Genomic DNA, 14,968 nt, shown 5'->3' with positions numbered 1-14,968 from the left:
TGAGAGGCCGAAACAGTGCCTTTAATGGTCAAACACAGCCAGTATCCCGCTTCCCAGGCAAGAACCAGACTTCAGTAGAAACTCCCCACACCCTAGCCAGTCCTTTCTGGTTTCTCCTGGACCAGAGTGGGGAATGGGCTCCAGAAAAAAACCAAGGAGTATTCTCACCTCCATCCCTCACTCACCTCACACCAAAGAGACAGTGATGACAATGGCCAACCCAGGGGCTGTGGTAGCTGTCACAGGGCACAACAGCCCACTGGTTATGTCAGCCAACCAAGATGGTGGCCATCATAGCACCCAACTTGCCCCCAAAAAGATGTTAGGAAGGATGGTGGCCAACTTGGCCTCTGCTACACCAAGAAGCCCACCAAAGAAGAAGTGATCATGGCACCCAACGGGCCAAAGAAGATGTCATTGGAATGGTATCACCATCACATCCAAAGGGTCAGTCAAGAGGACGTCCATCACCATGTCCAAAGGGCCGACTAAGATGTCATCCCAGGTGGCGGCCATCAGAGCACCCAAAGGAAGGACGAATAACACCAATCAACATGGCAGGCTTTGCAGTACCCAGTGGGCCCGCCGAGATGTCAACGGCAGTTATCACAGTACCCAAAGGATGGACCCGATGCCCACAGAGACAGCAGTCACCACAGTAATAGACCAACCAAGATGGTAACTGATGGGACGAGCCAAGTGTCACCAGGAGGATGAGGCCCCAAGCGCCTGACGGTGTGAGCTACATCCATACCCCACCCACCACGCTCTCACACCCCCGCTAGGACGCGTTAAGCAGAGAGCGGGAATAGACACCCTGGTAGTAGACCCCAGGCTCTCCCCCCTCTGCCCCATAGCCCCCAAACCCCACGTCCAGTTTAGGGGGTGCTGGCGTCTGTTCCGACATCAGGTTGTTGATGGAGAAAGGGTGGTTGAAGTTGTAGGGGGCATCCAGCTTCAGCTCCCCGGGGAGCTCCAGGCCAGTGAAATAGGGTGTGGAGGAAGGGGGTGAGCCACAGTCCAGAGCCCCTACGTCTTCCCCGCCCTGGGCCTCCGGCTCCGGGGGCGGAGGCTGGGGCTGGGGGGGAGAGGTGACCGTGGCGGCAGGGGTGGCGGCCGAGGCAGCAGCCCCTGCACTGTTCCTGGAGGCCGAGGTCCCGCCAGCCCCTTTCTTCACCTTCTCCTCCAGCTTGAAGCGCTTCTGGCGCCGCAGGTAACAGCCGTTCTCAAACATGTTCCCTGAGCTGGGGTGCAGGGCCCAGTAGGAGCCCTTGCCCGGCTTGTCTGGGGAGCGCGCCACCTTGACAAAGCAGTCGTTGAAAGACAGTGAGTGGCGGATGGAGTTCTGCCAGCGCTGCTGGTTCTCCCGGTAGTAGGGGAAGAGGTCCATGATCCACTGGTAGATCTCGCTCAGGGTCAGCATCTTGCCCGGCGCCTGCTGGATGGCCATGGTGATGAGCGAGATGTAGGAATATGGCGGCTTGGCATGGGCCAGTGGTCGCCGGTAGCCTTTCGGCATCTCCTTCCCGTGCACCAGCCCCGGGCCCGGGCCCCCGTACCCTGAGCCGCTGCCTCCGCCACCGCTGGCACCCAGGCCTGGGAAGGTGGGCCCCAGGGGTGCTGCGGGGGCTGGGGGCGCCAGGGGTCCTGAAGGCAGCGGGGAGGCAGGGAGCCCCCCGGGGGGGTAGGGAGCGCTCAGAGGGTTCAGGCTCATGTAGGAGTTGAGGGGGGCCATGGTGGGCACTGGGGTCACTGGCGAGTAGACCTGCAAGGAGAGAAAGATGGGGGTAGGTCAGTGAATTGCCACTCTGCTGGTCAGCAAAGGGTCGCTGGCCCCCACTGTGCATCCGTCTGTCTGTCTTGCATCTTCTACAAGTCCCTTACCTCTGTCTGCAGATGGCTGTTTCTGGAAGTCTCTCTCTCTTCCCCATCCTCATGCACCCACCCCACCCTTGACCTCATCCTCCAACCCCCACGGCTAGCTCATGCTTTAAGTGGTTCTCAAAGTGTGGTCCTGGATGCCCTGGGAAGTCTCCAAGACCCTTTTAGGGTGTCCACGAGGTCAAAACTATTTGCATATAATGCTAAGAAATTACTAGCCTTTTTCACTCTTTCTCTCTCAGGAGTTACAGTGGAGTTTTCCAGAGGCCACCGGACATGTGACATTGCAACAAACCAAATGCAGAAGCAGCCACAAGAATCCAGCTGTGTCCTATTGAACCAGACACTGAAGAGATTTGCCAAAAATATAACAGTGCCACTCCTCTCACTAAATGTTTTGAAATACAGTTATTTTATTTTATTTTATTTTTATTTTTTTTAAGTAGGCTCCACGCCCAACGTGGGGTTTGAACTCACAACCCTAAAATCAAGAGTTGCCTGCTCTACCGACTGCGCCAGCCAGGCGCCCCTGGAAATATAGTTATTAATAAAAACACAGTATTTATGCTAAAAAAATTGTTAGTGTAAAATTAATTAATCCAGGGGCGCCTGGCTGGCTCAGTCAGTTAAGCATCTATCTTCGGCTCAGGTCATGATCCCGGGGTCCTGGGATCGAGCCCCTGTGTTGGGCTCCCTGCTTGGAGGGAAGCCTGCTTCTCCCTCTCCCACTCCCCCTGCTTGTGTTCCCTCTCTCGCCGTGTCTCTCTCTCTGTGAAATAAAAAAATAAAACCTTAAAAAAAATAAATAAAAATAAAAAAAGATTTTATTTATTTATTTGACAGGGAGAGAGTGAGAGAGCACAAGTAGGGGGAGCAGCAGAGGGAGAGGGAGAAGCAGGCTCCCCACTGAGCAGGGAGCCCGATGCGGTACTCGATCCCAGGACTCCGGGATCATCACCTGCGCCGAAAGCAGACGCTTAACCGACTGAGCCCCCCAGGTGTCCCTCTGTTTCAATTTCTAATGTGGTAACTTTTTTTTTCAATGCAGTAACTACTGGTAGACATAATTTACACGAATGAAAACTGGGGTCCTCAATAATTTTTAAGCATGTAAAGAGGTCCTGAAACTGAAAAAATCGAAAACTCCTGACTTCTCTAAACATCCCATCCATATGGGTACTCTCTATCAGTCTTTTAGGTTAAGAATTACAGTGGTTAGAGGGGCGCCTGGGTGGCTCAGTCATTAAGCATCTGCCTTTGGCTCCGGGCGTGATCCTGGCATTATGGGATCGAGCCCCACATCAGGCTTCTCCACTAGGAGCCTGCTTCTTCCTCTCCCACTCCCCCTGCTTGTGTTCCCTCTCTCTGGCTGTCTCTCTGTCAAATTAATAAATAAAATCTTAAAAAAAAAAAGAATTACAGTGGTCAGAAGTCAAAAATGTTTCGGGATTGGGTGGGGTAGGCCACCTGGCTGGGTCGGTCGGAAGAGCATGCGACTCTTGATCTCGGGGTTGTGAGTTCGAGCCCCATGTTGGGTGTAAAGATTACTTAAATAAATAAAACTTTAAAAAATTTTTTTAAAGATTTTATTTATTAATTTGACATAGACAGCCAGCGAGAGAGGGAACACAAGCAGGGGGAGTGGGAGAGGAAGAAGCAGGCTCCTAACAGAGGAGCCTGATGTGGGGCTCGATCCCAGAACGCTGGGATCACGTCCTGAGCCGAAGGCAGACGCTTAACGACCGCGCCACCCAGGCGCCCCAAAACTTAAAACAATTTTTAAAAAATGTTTCAGTATCAGAAATCACATGTTTCAACCTAATCTATATGGTGTCTTTACCATATATCATTAAATCTAAGACATCACTATTTCTAAGCTGCCGTGTTATTTTAAGTACCAGTAAGAATAATACCAACAAGGGGACAAAAACACTGTCAATCTCTAGACACCATTGACTGTAAAACCCATCCCATTTTCAGAAATGTTCAAATGAAAAACATGCATCTTAGCTCAATGAAATACAGTAGACATCGCTAGGTCTCTCTAATAACCCTCTCTTCTTTCATCCATTGAACAAATAAATATCTATTGGCCACCTACTTTGTGCCAGGCACTGCTCCAATCACTTCTCAGGAAAGGTCTCTTTTTCAACCTTCACAACCGCGCTATGATAACACCCACTGTATTGCTGAGCAAGCTGAGGCCCAGAGAGGTTGTCCAGGTTCAGGCAGTAAGGAAGGGGCAGAACTGGGATTCTGAATTTAGGCAGTCCGGCTCCAGACCAGTGCTCTGGACCATGCTATAAAAGCAAGTGACCAAGGGGCGCCTGGGTGGCAGAGCGGTTAGGCGTCTGCCTTCGGCTCAGGGCGTGATCCCAGGGTCTTGGGATCGAGCCCCGCATCGGGCTCCCTGCTCTGCTGGGAGCCTGCTTCTTCCTCTCCCACTCCCCCTGCTTGTGTTCCCTCTCTCGCTGGCTGTCTCTATCTCTGTCGAATAAATAAATAAAATCTTTAAAAAAAAAAAAAAGCAAGTGACCAAGACAAGACAGAAACGCCTGCCTTCACGGACCTGACAGTCTAGCAGGAAATTAACAAGATAAACTCGGAAAACAGAAAGGATGGTGGGCGGTGATTTCTCCCTCGCTGTATTTACCCTTTCCATCCACTGTCCACCATCCTCTCTCCCTCAGTCCACCAACACCCCCCCCCCGCCCTGCTCCCTCCCCACGTGGAGGTCTCGTGGCACTGGGGGTGCTGCTATCTTTCCGGCAGGGGCCGCTTTTGCTCTGAGTCAGTGGGTCCTGTCCTGTCCCCTGTCACTGCAAGGGTCTGCAGGTCCCAAGGTCCTGAGAGAGAAGGGAATTGCCAGGATCACTCAGAGAGTCAGGGACAGGTGGCAACCAACTCTAGTCTGAGCCCAGGCAGAGAAACTCTCTTCTCTCTCTCTCTCATGCACTTCCAGGCAGTACTTTTGTCTCCGGTCTCTGAGTCTCCCAGCTGGCTCCATGTGTATCTCTGTCCATCTCTTTCCCGGCTCAGTACCTCCTGCACCTCCTCTCTCCTCCCCCCTCTACTCCCCAGTCTCCATCCAAGCTTCCTCCCCTCCAGCCCTGTCTCTCCCCATCTCTTTCGCACCCCTCTGCCTTCACCTCCTTCTGTCTCTCTCTCATCTCTCCCCAACCCCCCTGCCTTTCCCTCCTCCTGACTCTCCCCAGCCCCATCTCTCTCCCCCCCTTATCTTTCCCTGTTTCTCTCTGCCCCACTCCCCTACCATGTCTCTTTCCCTCCAGGACATCTCTGTACCTCTCTCTCTCCTTGCTTCAGCATTACCATCTCCCCAGAAGCTTCCCATTGAAACTAGAGTCACAGCTACCCCTCCTCCATGCACTGGTGTCCCCACCACCTTGGCTGATTCTTCCCTCTCCTCAGGACAAGGGAATCAGGTCCTTCAGAGCTGAGGGGAGGCAATGGACTCAGGGGCAACCACAGAGAGTTCCTAAATCCCTCTGCGACCCCACTCCAATTCTCCAACTCCATGAGGGTCCTCTGTATCACAGAGGAAGACTGACCGGGACCCCAGGGCCCTCCTTTTCTGGGTCCCCACCCACCCGGAAGTCCTCCTTGAGGTCTGACCTCAAGCACTCCAGCTGCCCTAATCCACCCTTGGCTTTCCCACGCCCCAGGGCTGGGATGAACCCCCAGTGTCCGGGTGTGAGCCGGATCTCCCCTGCCAGGGCGGGGCTGAGATTGGGGGGAAGCCCTCAGGGGACTTGCACCCCCATCCCAGGAGGCTGGAATTTCTCTCCTTTCATTTCCTTATTGTCTCTAGGGGAGGGTGTGACAGGGAGCGGAGGAAGGCCTTGTGAAGCCAGAAGCCTAGTTTCTAGTCCCAGTCCCAGTCCAGATCCTAACCCCCAACACTCGGAGAGGCTTCAGAATTCCCTCTAAAAGGGGGAGCACTCAGACCAGCTGGTCTGTGAGAACTGGAGTCCAGTGGGGACACCCCAGGGTGCTAACTTTCCAATTTCCTTCCTAACAGGGAGCCCGACTGGGGGTGTCAATCACCCCAGCAGGAGGGGGCTGTGAGCACGAAGCAGTTTGGGGACCCTCTTCTTTCTTAGTTGCTGAGTGAGTGCAGATGTTTCTCTCCCTATTGTTCTGACCTGGGGGAGGAGGTGGCTCCGCTGATGGGAGGGGGGGGGACATCGGATTTCCATTTCCGTCCCCCCATATGTGAACTCTTCTAAAATATGCCCCCAAATGCTAATCATCTCTAGACTGTCTCTCAATTTCTGACATAATTTCCACGCAAATTCTTAAACTTCAGACTGTGCCCCAATAGTGACCTCCTCATCCTAGACCCACACAACTTACTTCTTAAAGATGTGCCCCCCCCCCCAACATAGATCTGTAGTTGGGTCTTCTTCAATCATGTTCCCAGGCTCTGAACTCTCTAGGGGTTCAGCTGGGATGATCCCCCCGCCCCCCACCACTACCTGGGAGCCTCTACTTCCAAACTGGTCTCTGCCTTCCCCACCAGGCAACTGACACGTCCAGCTCTCAGCACTCCCAATCCTTTCCCTGATCGGCCTGCCCCACCCCACGTGCACCTCACACCTCCACAGCCCCAGGACTGGCCCCTCCCGGGCACTTTGCCAAGCCCCGCAGGCCTGGGGAACCGGGAGTCCCACCGCGAGCTTCAAACCCCAGACCCAGGACTCAGGCACCGTGGGGCCCCGTGTAAACCCCCAGATCTCAGAATCCTCGGAGATCTCAGACATTCCAGTCCCCCTCTGACCTGAAGCCCAAAGTCTCCTTCCCAGTTAGGAACCCAAATGTCCGGACCCCCGTAACCCTCCAACTAGGACCCCTCCCCTGGTTTTTCACAATCTTGACTATAGAAAGAACAAGCTAAGGAGGAGCCCTTGCAGCAATGGGAATGGGGGTTAGACTTGGGGAAGGACTTTCCGTCTGCTGAGGCGAGGGAATTAAGATACACCCCGCCCCCTACTCCAAGGGCGGCCTTGTCAGAGATGGGACAAGTGAGGACATTAGCAATTACTGGAGATTACTGGAAGGGGGGGCGGTGAGTGCGAAATCTGAAACCCTCCAGCCTCCAACAAGAAGTATCCCTGCTGAGGGTCTCTAAAAACAATTAAACCACTGAAGTTCAGTGGGGAGGGGTAAGGGTCATGAATAGAGATGGGGGATGGAGCTCGGCCCCTCTCCTGACAATGCCATTGCTCACATCTGCTCTCAGGATCCCAAATCTGACCCCATCTGGGCCGCCATCTCTCCGAGCCCCGACTCTCACCCACCTGTTATTACAGGCTCCCAAACCATGTTTCATCTCTGAGCACCTCCATCTCTTAACTTTGAGCACCAATCCCTATTTCTGACTCTTAGATCGCCACCGCCAAGATGCTTATCCCCCAACCCCAATTCTGATTTCTACCCCAGAAGCCCCATCTTTAACTATATTCTACCCCTGAGCTCCCACCTTTGACTTTCCTTAATGGTGACCTTTTTCTCCCATCTCTTAGCTCCGGTCTTTCCCACCCCCCTTTGGAACCCTAATCCTAATCCCCCAGCTCTGTCCCCTATCCTGGAACTAGGATTCCTATCTTTGTTTGTTTGTTGTTGTTGTTGTTGTTGTTTTTCATTTTAATCCCTTGGATTTTGGGTCCCCAACACCCATTCTTCACGTTTAAACTATGACCTGACCCTTGCCTGAATTTTTCCGCTTGCGCCCTCGCTCCAACCAGCCTAAACTGCACGCCCATGCCTCGTCCCCCATCTCTGACTCCTACACCTGGTGTGCGTGTCTCTAGTTCCTCCGCTCCTCAACTGTAGTTGGGGCCCCCATTTGATCCCACACCCCATCCTTGCCCCCATTCAAGCTCGCACTCTGATTCCTGCCCCCCACTTCCCGCTCCGCCATCCCCGAGGACACACCTCGCCCGCCTCCGGGTAGTAGCTCCACTCGGCCAGGTCATGGGCCTCCATCTTCACCGAGCCCAGCATCCCCCGGGCCTGCGCCCCCTCCCGCCCCCGCTCCGGCCCGGGGGGAATCGAGCGCTTCAGATCTCTCAGCCGGCACGGCCCGAGTTCCGACCCGTGCCCGCCCGTCCGACCGCCCGGGGTCCCAGCCGTCCTGGGCGCCGCGGGAGGCGGCCACGCTTTATAGCTGGGACACCCCCACCCCCCGCCCTCGCCCGCCCCGGGCTCCCCTCCCGCCTCCCCGAGGGCGGCGCGCTCGGACTGGGGCGCCCCCTGCGGGATTGCGCGGAGACAGACCTCAGGCGCCGGGAGCCGCAGCCCGGGACCAAGAGAGCTGGAGGTGGCTGAAGGGAGGGAGCTACGGGTGGGAGACACCGACGATGCTGAAAGCCCCCAGGGCAGAACTCTGGGGCTCTTCTACCCCAGCGGGTTTCATCATCTCGACAGGAAGAGGGGGAATAGCCAGAGCCCAGCAACCGCGGCGGAGGAGAGGGGCCCAGAGCGCAGTGGACTCCAGAGGTCATATATGCTACCATAGGGACCGTAAGAGACCCTCAAATCCACATTCCCATTGGACGGACTGGAATACTGAAGCTTCCGACAGCTGGAAATGCTCCAGACTATGTAAATGGTCAGGACCTAAGGTGGTGGGTATCGGGCACTCTGCTTAGACTCCCCTGGGGCAACAGACCACCTCCAGGACCTAGGAGCTTCGCGGCCCGGACTCTCCACCCGCTCTAACCCCAGCCGTCCAGGGACTCAGAACCACCGTGAACTCCATTTCCCAGAAGCCTCTTCCTCCCTTTCCGTCCAGTGCCTCTGCTAAGGGACTACATTTCCCTTAAGGCATGGCGTTCAAAGGCCGGAAATGAAAGGCGCCCCGGCGTCGTCTGAGGGGGAGGGCGGAAGGCCTCTAGCGCCGCAGGAGGTAGGGGCGGGGTCGGGCCGCAGTGTGGACTCCATTTCCCGGCGGCCCTGTGTGCGCTGCGCGTGCGCAGTGTCCCGGCGGCGAACGGAAGATGGCGACGGCGGCGTCTGTGAAGAGGCGCTGCTGAGGGGGCGCGAGGGGGACGGAGGCAGGCGCCGCGGTGAGCGGGGGGCGGTGTAGGGGCCCGGGAACGAAGGGAGGAGGGACCTTGAAGCGGCAGGGGCGCTGACCGGCGAGTTGGGGCGCTGCGAGGAAAGGGGAGCAGTGACGTTCGAGACCTCAGTTTCTTCCCCAGCTTAGGACCCTCCCGTGGCTCCCCAGTGCCCTCAGGGCAAAGTTCCAACGTGGCCCCCAAGGCACGTCCGCCCCGCCGGCCCCGGCTTGGCCTCTCTGCTCCTTCCTCACTTCGCACAGCTGCACTGGCCTTCCGGTTCCTCAAACTCGCCATGCGCCTTCCCGCCTCAGGATTTTTGCACATGCTATCTGCTGTGCCCGCAACATCCTTTTACCTATTCTGCCTGGCTAACTCCCATTCATCTTTCGGGTCTCGACATCAACGTCACTTCCTCTGCGAAGGCCTCCTTTCCCGCCCTCCGTCCAGAAATCCGCCTGTTAAACGCTCTCATAGGCCCCTGTCCCTTTCCTTCGTGTCACATGTGGTCTGGTTTATCATTGGACCTTTATTTATGGGATTTTTCGATTAGGTCTTTGATCGTGAGCTCCACGGGGACTGGGACGTAGAGTATGTGTTGGTCATCGCTGTGTTCCCAGCACAGCGCTGGTCGCACTGAAGACGCCCGGTTAATGTTCGTTGAATGAATGAAAGATACTCCTGGGGTTACTCCGTATGTGAGGGGAGTCGTCATACTCCCAGGTGGGAGTGGGGCAGTGGTACTCCATAAGGGGTACACCGGGAGGGAAGGGGAAACAGTGATTGTTGGTAACAGCAAAAGGACTGCAAACACGGCAGAGTTCTTCAGTAGGGAGACTGGAAGGAAAAAAAGCTGAATACATCCACATAATAAAATACCATGCAACTTTAAAGGGAATAGGGGGTTGGGGGAAGGGAATGACGAAAATGTCTCTACACTGATATAGAGAGTGGGCTCCAGAGTATATTAAGTGAAAACAAACAAAACGGAAGGTGGTGCTAATCATATGCTCCCTTTTTACAAAAAGAAGGGAAATGTGTATATACTTTTTTTTTTTTAAGGATAAACCAAAAAGTAGAAGAGGAAGAACACAGGTTTAAAAAAAAATAAAAGGTAGGTCTCAATTTATTATTGTCATGGAGCGAGTGGAAAGGTTGGAAAGGTTCAGCATGAAAAGGTTCATTATGTTCTGATAAGGGACTGCAGTGTGCAGGTTGTCAGGTGACCATGCCCCTTGGCTTGCTTGAACAGACCTGGGGTGAAGAAGGAATGCCTTCCAGAGAGGCAGGACTGCATAGTAGTGAGGAGGATAGATTCTGCAGTCATACTGCTGGGTGTGCATCTTAGAAGCTGTGAGCCTTCAGTCAATGACTTTACCTCCCTTGCCTTCAAATTTCCTCATCTGTAAAATGGAGATTAAAAATACTACCTGCCTGGAAGAGTTGGTGTTGGGAGCTTTAAATAAGTTAACATGTGTGTTAGAATTGTGCCCAGCACATATGCTTAAATGTTAGCTACTATTTTTCAAGCCAAAGGGCATATTTACTAAGTCCAGTGATTGGGGAAGCCCTTTGGCATTCACTCAGATATTTATTGAGCACTTACTAGGTACCAAGCACTGTTCCACACTGGAAATCTAGAAAGTGAACTGACACACAGAAATCCTGGCTTTCATGGAGCTTATAAATTTGTAGTATGTTGATGGTAATAAATGCTGTGTAGAAAAATAGAGTAACAGATGGAGAGGGACAAGGAATTGACATTTGAAATAGGGTAGTGAAGGAAGAGCTGGAGCACAGAGACCCTAGAGAAGAGTGAAGGGCAGAGGTAGGAGGGGCCGCTTATACAAGGTCTTCTAGGCCTTGGTGAGGATGATGGTTTTGACGCTGAACTAGATGTGGCTGTGACAGGTGGCGGGGAGATTGGGAGGAAAGCTGTTGGATACTCATTCATTCAGCAGACATCTGTTGAAGAACTACTGTATTGCAGTATATTACATTCTTTTTAAAAGGTGCATCTTTTTCACCCTCAAATTGTTAACAGTTTATGCAACTTCCTTCACATCTTTTCAGGGGCACATAAAAATAGTAGCTATACTTGTGTTTATTTTTTATACTAACTCATCTACTCCTCAGAATAGTCCTGGGACGTAAACACTGTTGCCATCCCTGTTTTTTGTTTTTGTTTTAAAGATTTTATTTATTTGAGAGAGCATGAGAGGGGGGAGGGTTAGAGGGAGAAGCAGGCTGTCCGCGAAGCAGGGAGCCAGATGTGGGACTCGATCCTGGGACTTGGGGATCATGACCTGAGTGGAAGGCAGACACTCAACTTACTGAGCCACCCAGGTGCCCCATCCCTCTTTTATAGAAAAGGAAACAGACGCAGTTCATTCTGAGTCTACATACGCAAACCTGACAAAAATGGTTTGAATTGCTGTATTCCGTGATGCCATAGGCTGTCGCAGACAGCTTTTATGATAATACATTGAGACCCACCAGATTTATTTTACTGTTTTCCCTCCTCTTCTGGTTTTTGGTTTGTCTTTTCATTTTTCTTAATATGTACGTATATGCAGGTACATATATATTTATCTTTTGTAAAAAGGGAGCATGCAGCAAACATTGTCTTCCACTTTGTGTGTTTTCACTTAATCAATGGTGGAATCCACTGTTTATCAATGCATAGAGATGTTCCTTCTTTTTTCATCGTTTTTTACAGTTGCATCGTATTTTATTATGTGGATTTATCATGTTTTTCAGTCAGTCTCCCTGTTTGAGAACACTTGGGTTGCTAATAGTCTTTTGCTGTTAGGAATAATGCTGGAATTGATCCTTATTAAATAGTTTTACCAAGTGTGACTCTGGGACAGATGCCCAAACATCTCCCCTTCCCCCCTCCCCTTTTTAAAAAACAACTCCATAGTATTCCAGAAGATGGCTGAAACGTAATTTATTTTTACTAGGCCTTTTCTAGTGATGTATTGAATACTTGGCATGTAGGACTCTGTGACTCGTGTTCCTCAGAACTGTGTTGTAGAAAGCCTGGTGTCATGTCTGGTCCAGAGTCTACCCCAAATGGCAAGATGAGGACCTGAAAGCAGCGAGGTGGCTGCTGTGTGTTCGTTTGTTCAGTCATTCAGGAGCTGTTTGTGGTCAGCCTGCTATGTGCAAAGTCCTAGAGTTGAGGCCTGGCACTCCACAAGGGACTGCCTCCGGCCTGGGAGACATCTGTCCCTCCCAGATTATAACCTCTATATGCACATACAGTCTGAGACAGAACCTGGATGGGAGAGGGGCTTCAGAAGACCCATCAGGGACAGGACAGAATGGAAAGGAGGGTCACGCCCTTTGTGAACAGTGGGGTGAAGGTCCAGCCTATCCACAGGGCTCCAGAGCTTGATCGATCCTCTTTTTTTCCAGGAAGTACCTGACAGCAGCCATGGCAGGCAACAGTGGAGATAGTGTCACTCGGCGGAGCGTGGCGTCGCAGTTCTTCACACAAGAGGAGGGGCCGGGCATCGATGGCATGACCACCTCAGAGAGAGTGAGCATGGAGAGAAGGGCTTGGAATGGGGAGGCACAGCCTTGTCTTTAGGGTAGTCCACCCCCAGGTGTGGAGCCCAGGGGCTGCAAAAGGGGCTGGGCTGGCAAAGCTAGCACCATCTCCCGCCTCTCCCCCTCTTTCCAGGTGGTGGATCTCCTGAACCAGGCAGCACTGATCACCAATGATTCAAAGATCACAGTACTCAAGCAGGTGAGGGGATGGGGTGATTCTGGGCTAAGCAACATGAGGGGAGGGGCTGGGAACACGTGAAAAAGAAGACACTGGTATAACACTAGTGTCCAGGTTTAGCATTTAGGATATGCTTGCTGTGGTGCCCAATGCTGAATAGGCATGGTCTCATTTAATTCTCACAAAAGCTCTGTGAATTTGGTCCCCCATTTCTACAGAAGGAAGCAGAGTCTCAGAACTTAAAATAATGAGCCTCAGGTCAGTCTTCTAGGAGCTGGCTGAACTAGGACTTGAATGCTGGATTCCATCGCCAAATCCTGTGCTCTTCAGCCTTGTGTTTCCTCTCTGCCAGGTTTCCGTCTAGAGGGGAAGACATGCAGGTCTCCAGACAGTGGAAATAGAGTGGGCAGGGCTGGGATGGAGGAAGCCAGCTTGCTGAGGGAGCCTCGAGGGGACTGCTGACCCAGCCTGGGGGTGGGGAGTCAGGGAGGGCTTTCCAGAAGAGGGAACATCGGAGCTGAGACCTGGAGCGTGAGGAGAGAAGCAGGCTAAGGGAGAGAGGGAGAGTGTCTCGAGCGGAGTGGAGGGCACAATAGGTTATGCATAGGCAAAAGAAGACATGAAGAGTTGGAGGGGAGGGGCTGGATGCGGTTCAGACCAGGAGGCAGGTGAATTTCAGAGCCAGGGGGTCAGGTTGCCTGGGTGAGAACCCTAGTTGTGCTACTTGCTCAGCATGTACAGTGTGTAGCCGTGGGTAGCTGACTTAACCTCTTAGCAGTGGGAGCTGGGCCTGTGCTGGCACCAGGCTTCTGTGAGAATGTCTGTGGGAAAGCCTTATTTCAAAGAGCCTGGCAAGTCCAAGGGCATCGGGAGATGGGTTCTCACTGTCATGAAATGCCTGCTGATTTGTGGCAGTGTGACTGGGGAGTAGAAACAGGAAGAGGGAGAGAATTGATGGAGGAGCCTCAGGAAGAAATTCCTGCAGCACTCCCCTCTTCTTTAGCCCCCCTCGTGTGTCCTGTGCTCACTACCCATTGGACCTTGCACCTCATAGGATCTTCTTATTAAAGCTTCCTGAGCCCTATGAGTTGGTGTTTAAGATCCCCATTTCGTAGAAGAGCAAACAAACTTGGAAGAAGCCACTTGCCCAGGCCATGGTTGGGAGGGGCAGAGCCAGGATTTAAACTGAGTTTATTTGCTGCCTGCCTCCATGCTGTTTTCTTCTACACGCTCCAGTCTGTACTGATTGGAGCCTGGTTTTATGTGTGTGGCCCTCCTCCTCACCCCCAGTGTCCTTCCAGGTCCAGGAACTGATCATCAACAAAGATCCTACACTACTAGACAACTTCCTGGACGTGAGTGACCAATGGGAGAGAAAGGGTGTGGGTACCGGGGTAAGGGGATGGATCCTGGTGCAGCCCTGACCCGCCTTCCTGATGTTGGCAGGAGATCATCGCTTTCCAGGCGGACAAGTCGATCGAAGTGCGCAAATTTGTCATTGGCTTCATCGAGGAGGCATGGTATGGGGTGGCGCAGGGCGCCCCTGGGAACACCCCTGGTGGAGATAGCCTCTTCAGCTCCTTGCCTGGCCCTGCCCTCTGCTTCTCAGACCCATTTTCCCTCCCATGCACACTGATTCCTCAGCAAATAATAAGGTCGAAGTCTTGGTGTCATTCCTGATTTCTCTACTTCTTCCACATTTCACATCTACATCATCAGTAAAGACTGTCGGCTCTGCCTTCAAAATTTAAACAGCATCTGACCAGTTTTTAACCACTTCCTTGGCTGTTAGGCTGCTCCAAGCCGCCATTACCTCCTGCCTGGGTGGCTCCAGTGGCCTTCTCTCTGGTTGCCCTGCTTCCCCTCTCTTTCTTCTGTCTAATTGAATTAAATTCACATACCATAAAATTAACTATTTTTAAATGAACAGTTCAGTGACGTTTAGCACATTCACCCATCTAGTTCCAACACATTCTTATCCTCCCCAAAGGAAATGCCAGACCCAAGCCCTGCTTCCTCTCTTAGAGTAGCCAGAGTGATCCTGCTAAAATGTCAGTCAGCTATTGGCACTCCCTTGCTCTCAGAACTCCACTGGCCCACTGGCTCACTTAGATGGAGACCCAGACCCCCCCGCTTACCTCATCTTCTGGTGCCCTCCCTGATCTTCACTCACACCCTCTGGCCTCCCTGTTGTTCCTCAAAAAACACTGTCCTCTCAGCTTGCTGTACCCGGAAGGGATGCTCACCCCCAGGGAGCCTGCAGCTCTTCTTCACT

At 52.8% G+C, this 14,968-nt stretch overlaps 2 protein-coding genes across 3 annotated transcripts in view; one reads left to right on the top strand and one right to left on the bottom strand.

Annotated features, from left to right (window-relative positions):
• Window positions 1-8,016, bottom strand: FOXA3 (forkhead box A3). The gene is made up of 2 exons (XM_045776325.2): window positions 7,837-8,016; window positions 1-1,765 (listed from the first exon to the last, which is right to left on the bottom strand). Exons 1-2 carry the CDS (start codon window positions 7,903-7,905, stop codon window positions 782-784), a joined length of 1,053 nt encoding a protein of 350 aa, XP_045632281.2. The 5' UTR covers window positions 7,906-8,016; the 3' UTR covers window positions 1-781.
• Window positions 8,017-8,933: 917 nt separating this feature from the next.
• Window positions 8,934-14,968, top strand: part of SYMPK (symplekin scaffold protein) — a 36,151-nt gene continuing 30,116 nt past the window's right edge. The window contains exons 1-5 of one of the 2 annotated variants that reach the window (XM_045776288.2): window positions 8,934-8,969; window positions 12,381-12,504; window positions 12,649-12,714; window positions 13,995-14,048; window positions 14,140-14,213. In XM_045776288.2, coding sequence (XP_045632244.1) covers window positions 12,400-12,504; window positions 12,649-12,714; window positions 13,995-14,048; window positions 14,140-14,213 — 299 coding nt within the window. In that variant the 5' untranslated portion in view covers window positions 8,934-8,969; window positions 12,381-12,399. Of the gene's footprint in view, window positions 8,970-12,380; window positions 12,505-12,648; window positions 12,715-13,994; window positions 14,049-14,139; window positions 14,214-14,968 lie in introns of those variants that run through there. The other variant, XM_087870925.1, reaches the window with a different exon arrangement.

The sequence above is a fragment of the Ursus americanus genome, chromosome 21 (genome assembly GCF_024610735.1).
Source record: "Ursus americanus isolate L20-20 chromosome 21, mUrsAme1.1.p, whole genome shotgun sequence".
Classification (NCBI taxonomy): Eukaryota; Metazoa; Chordata; class Mammalia; order Carnivora; family Ursidae; genus Ursus; species Ursus americanus.
The sequence above is the reverse complement of the archived record's forward strand: the minus strand, read 5'-3'. Positions and strand labels throughout refer to the sequence as shown.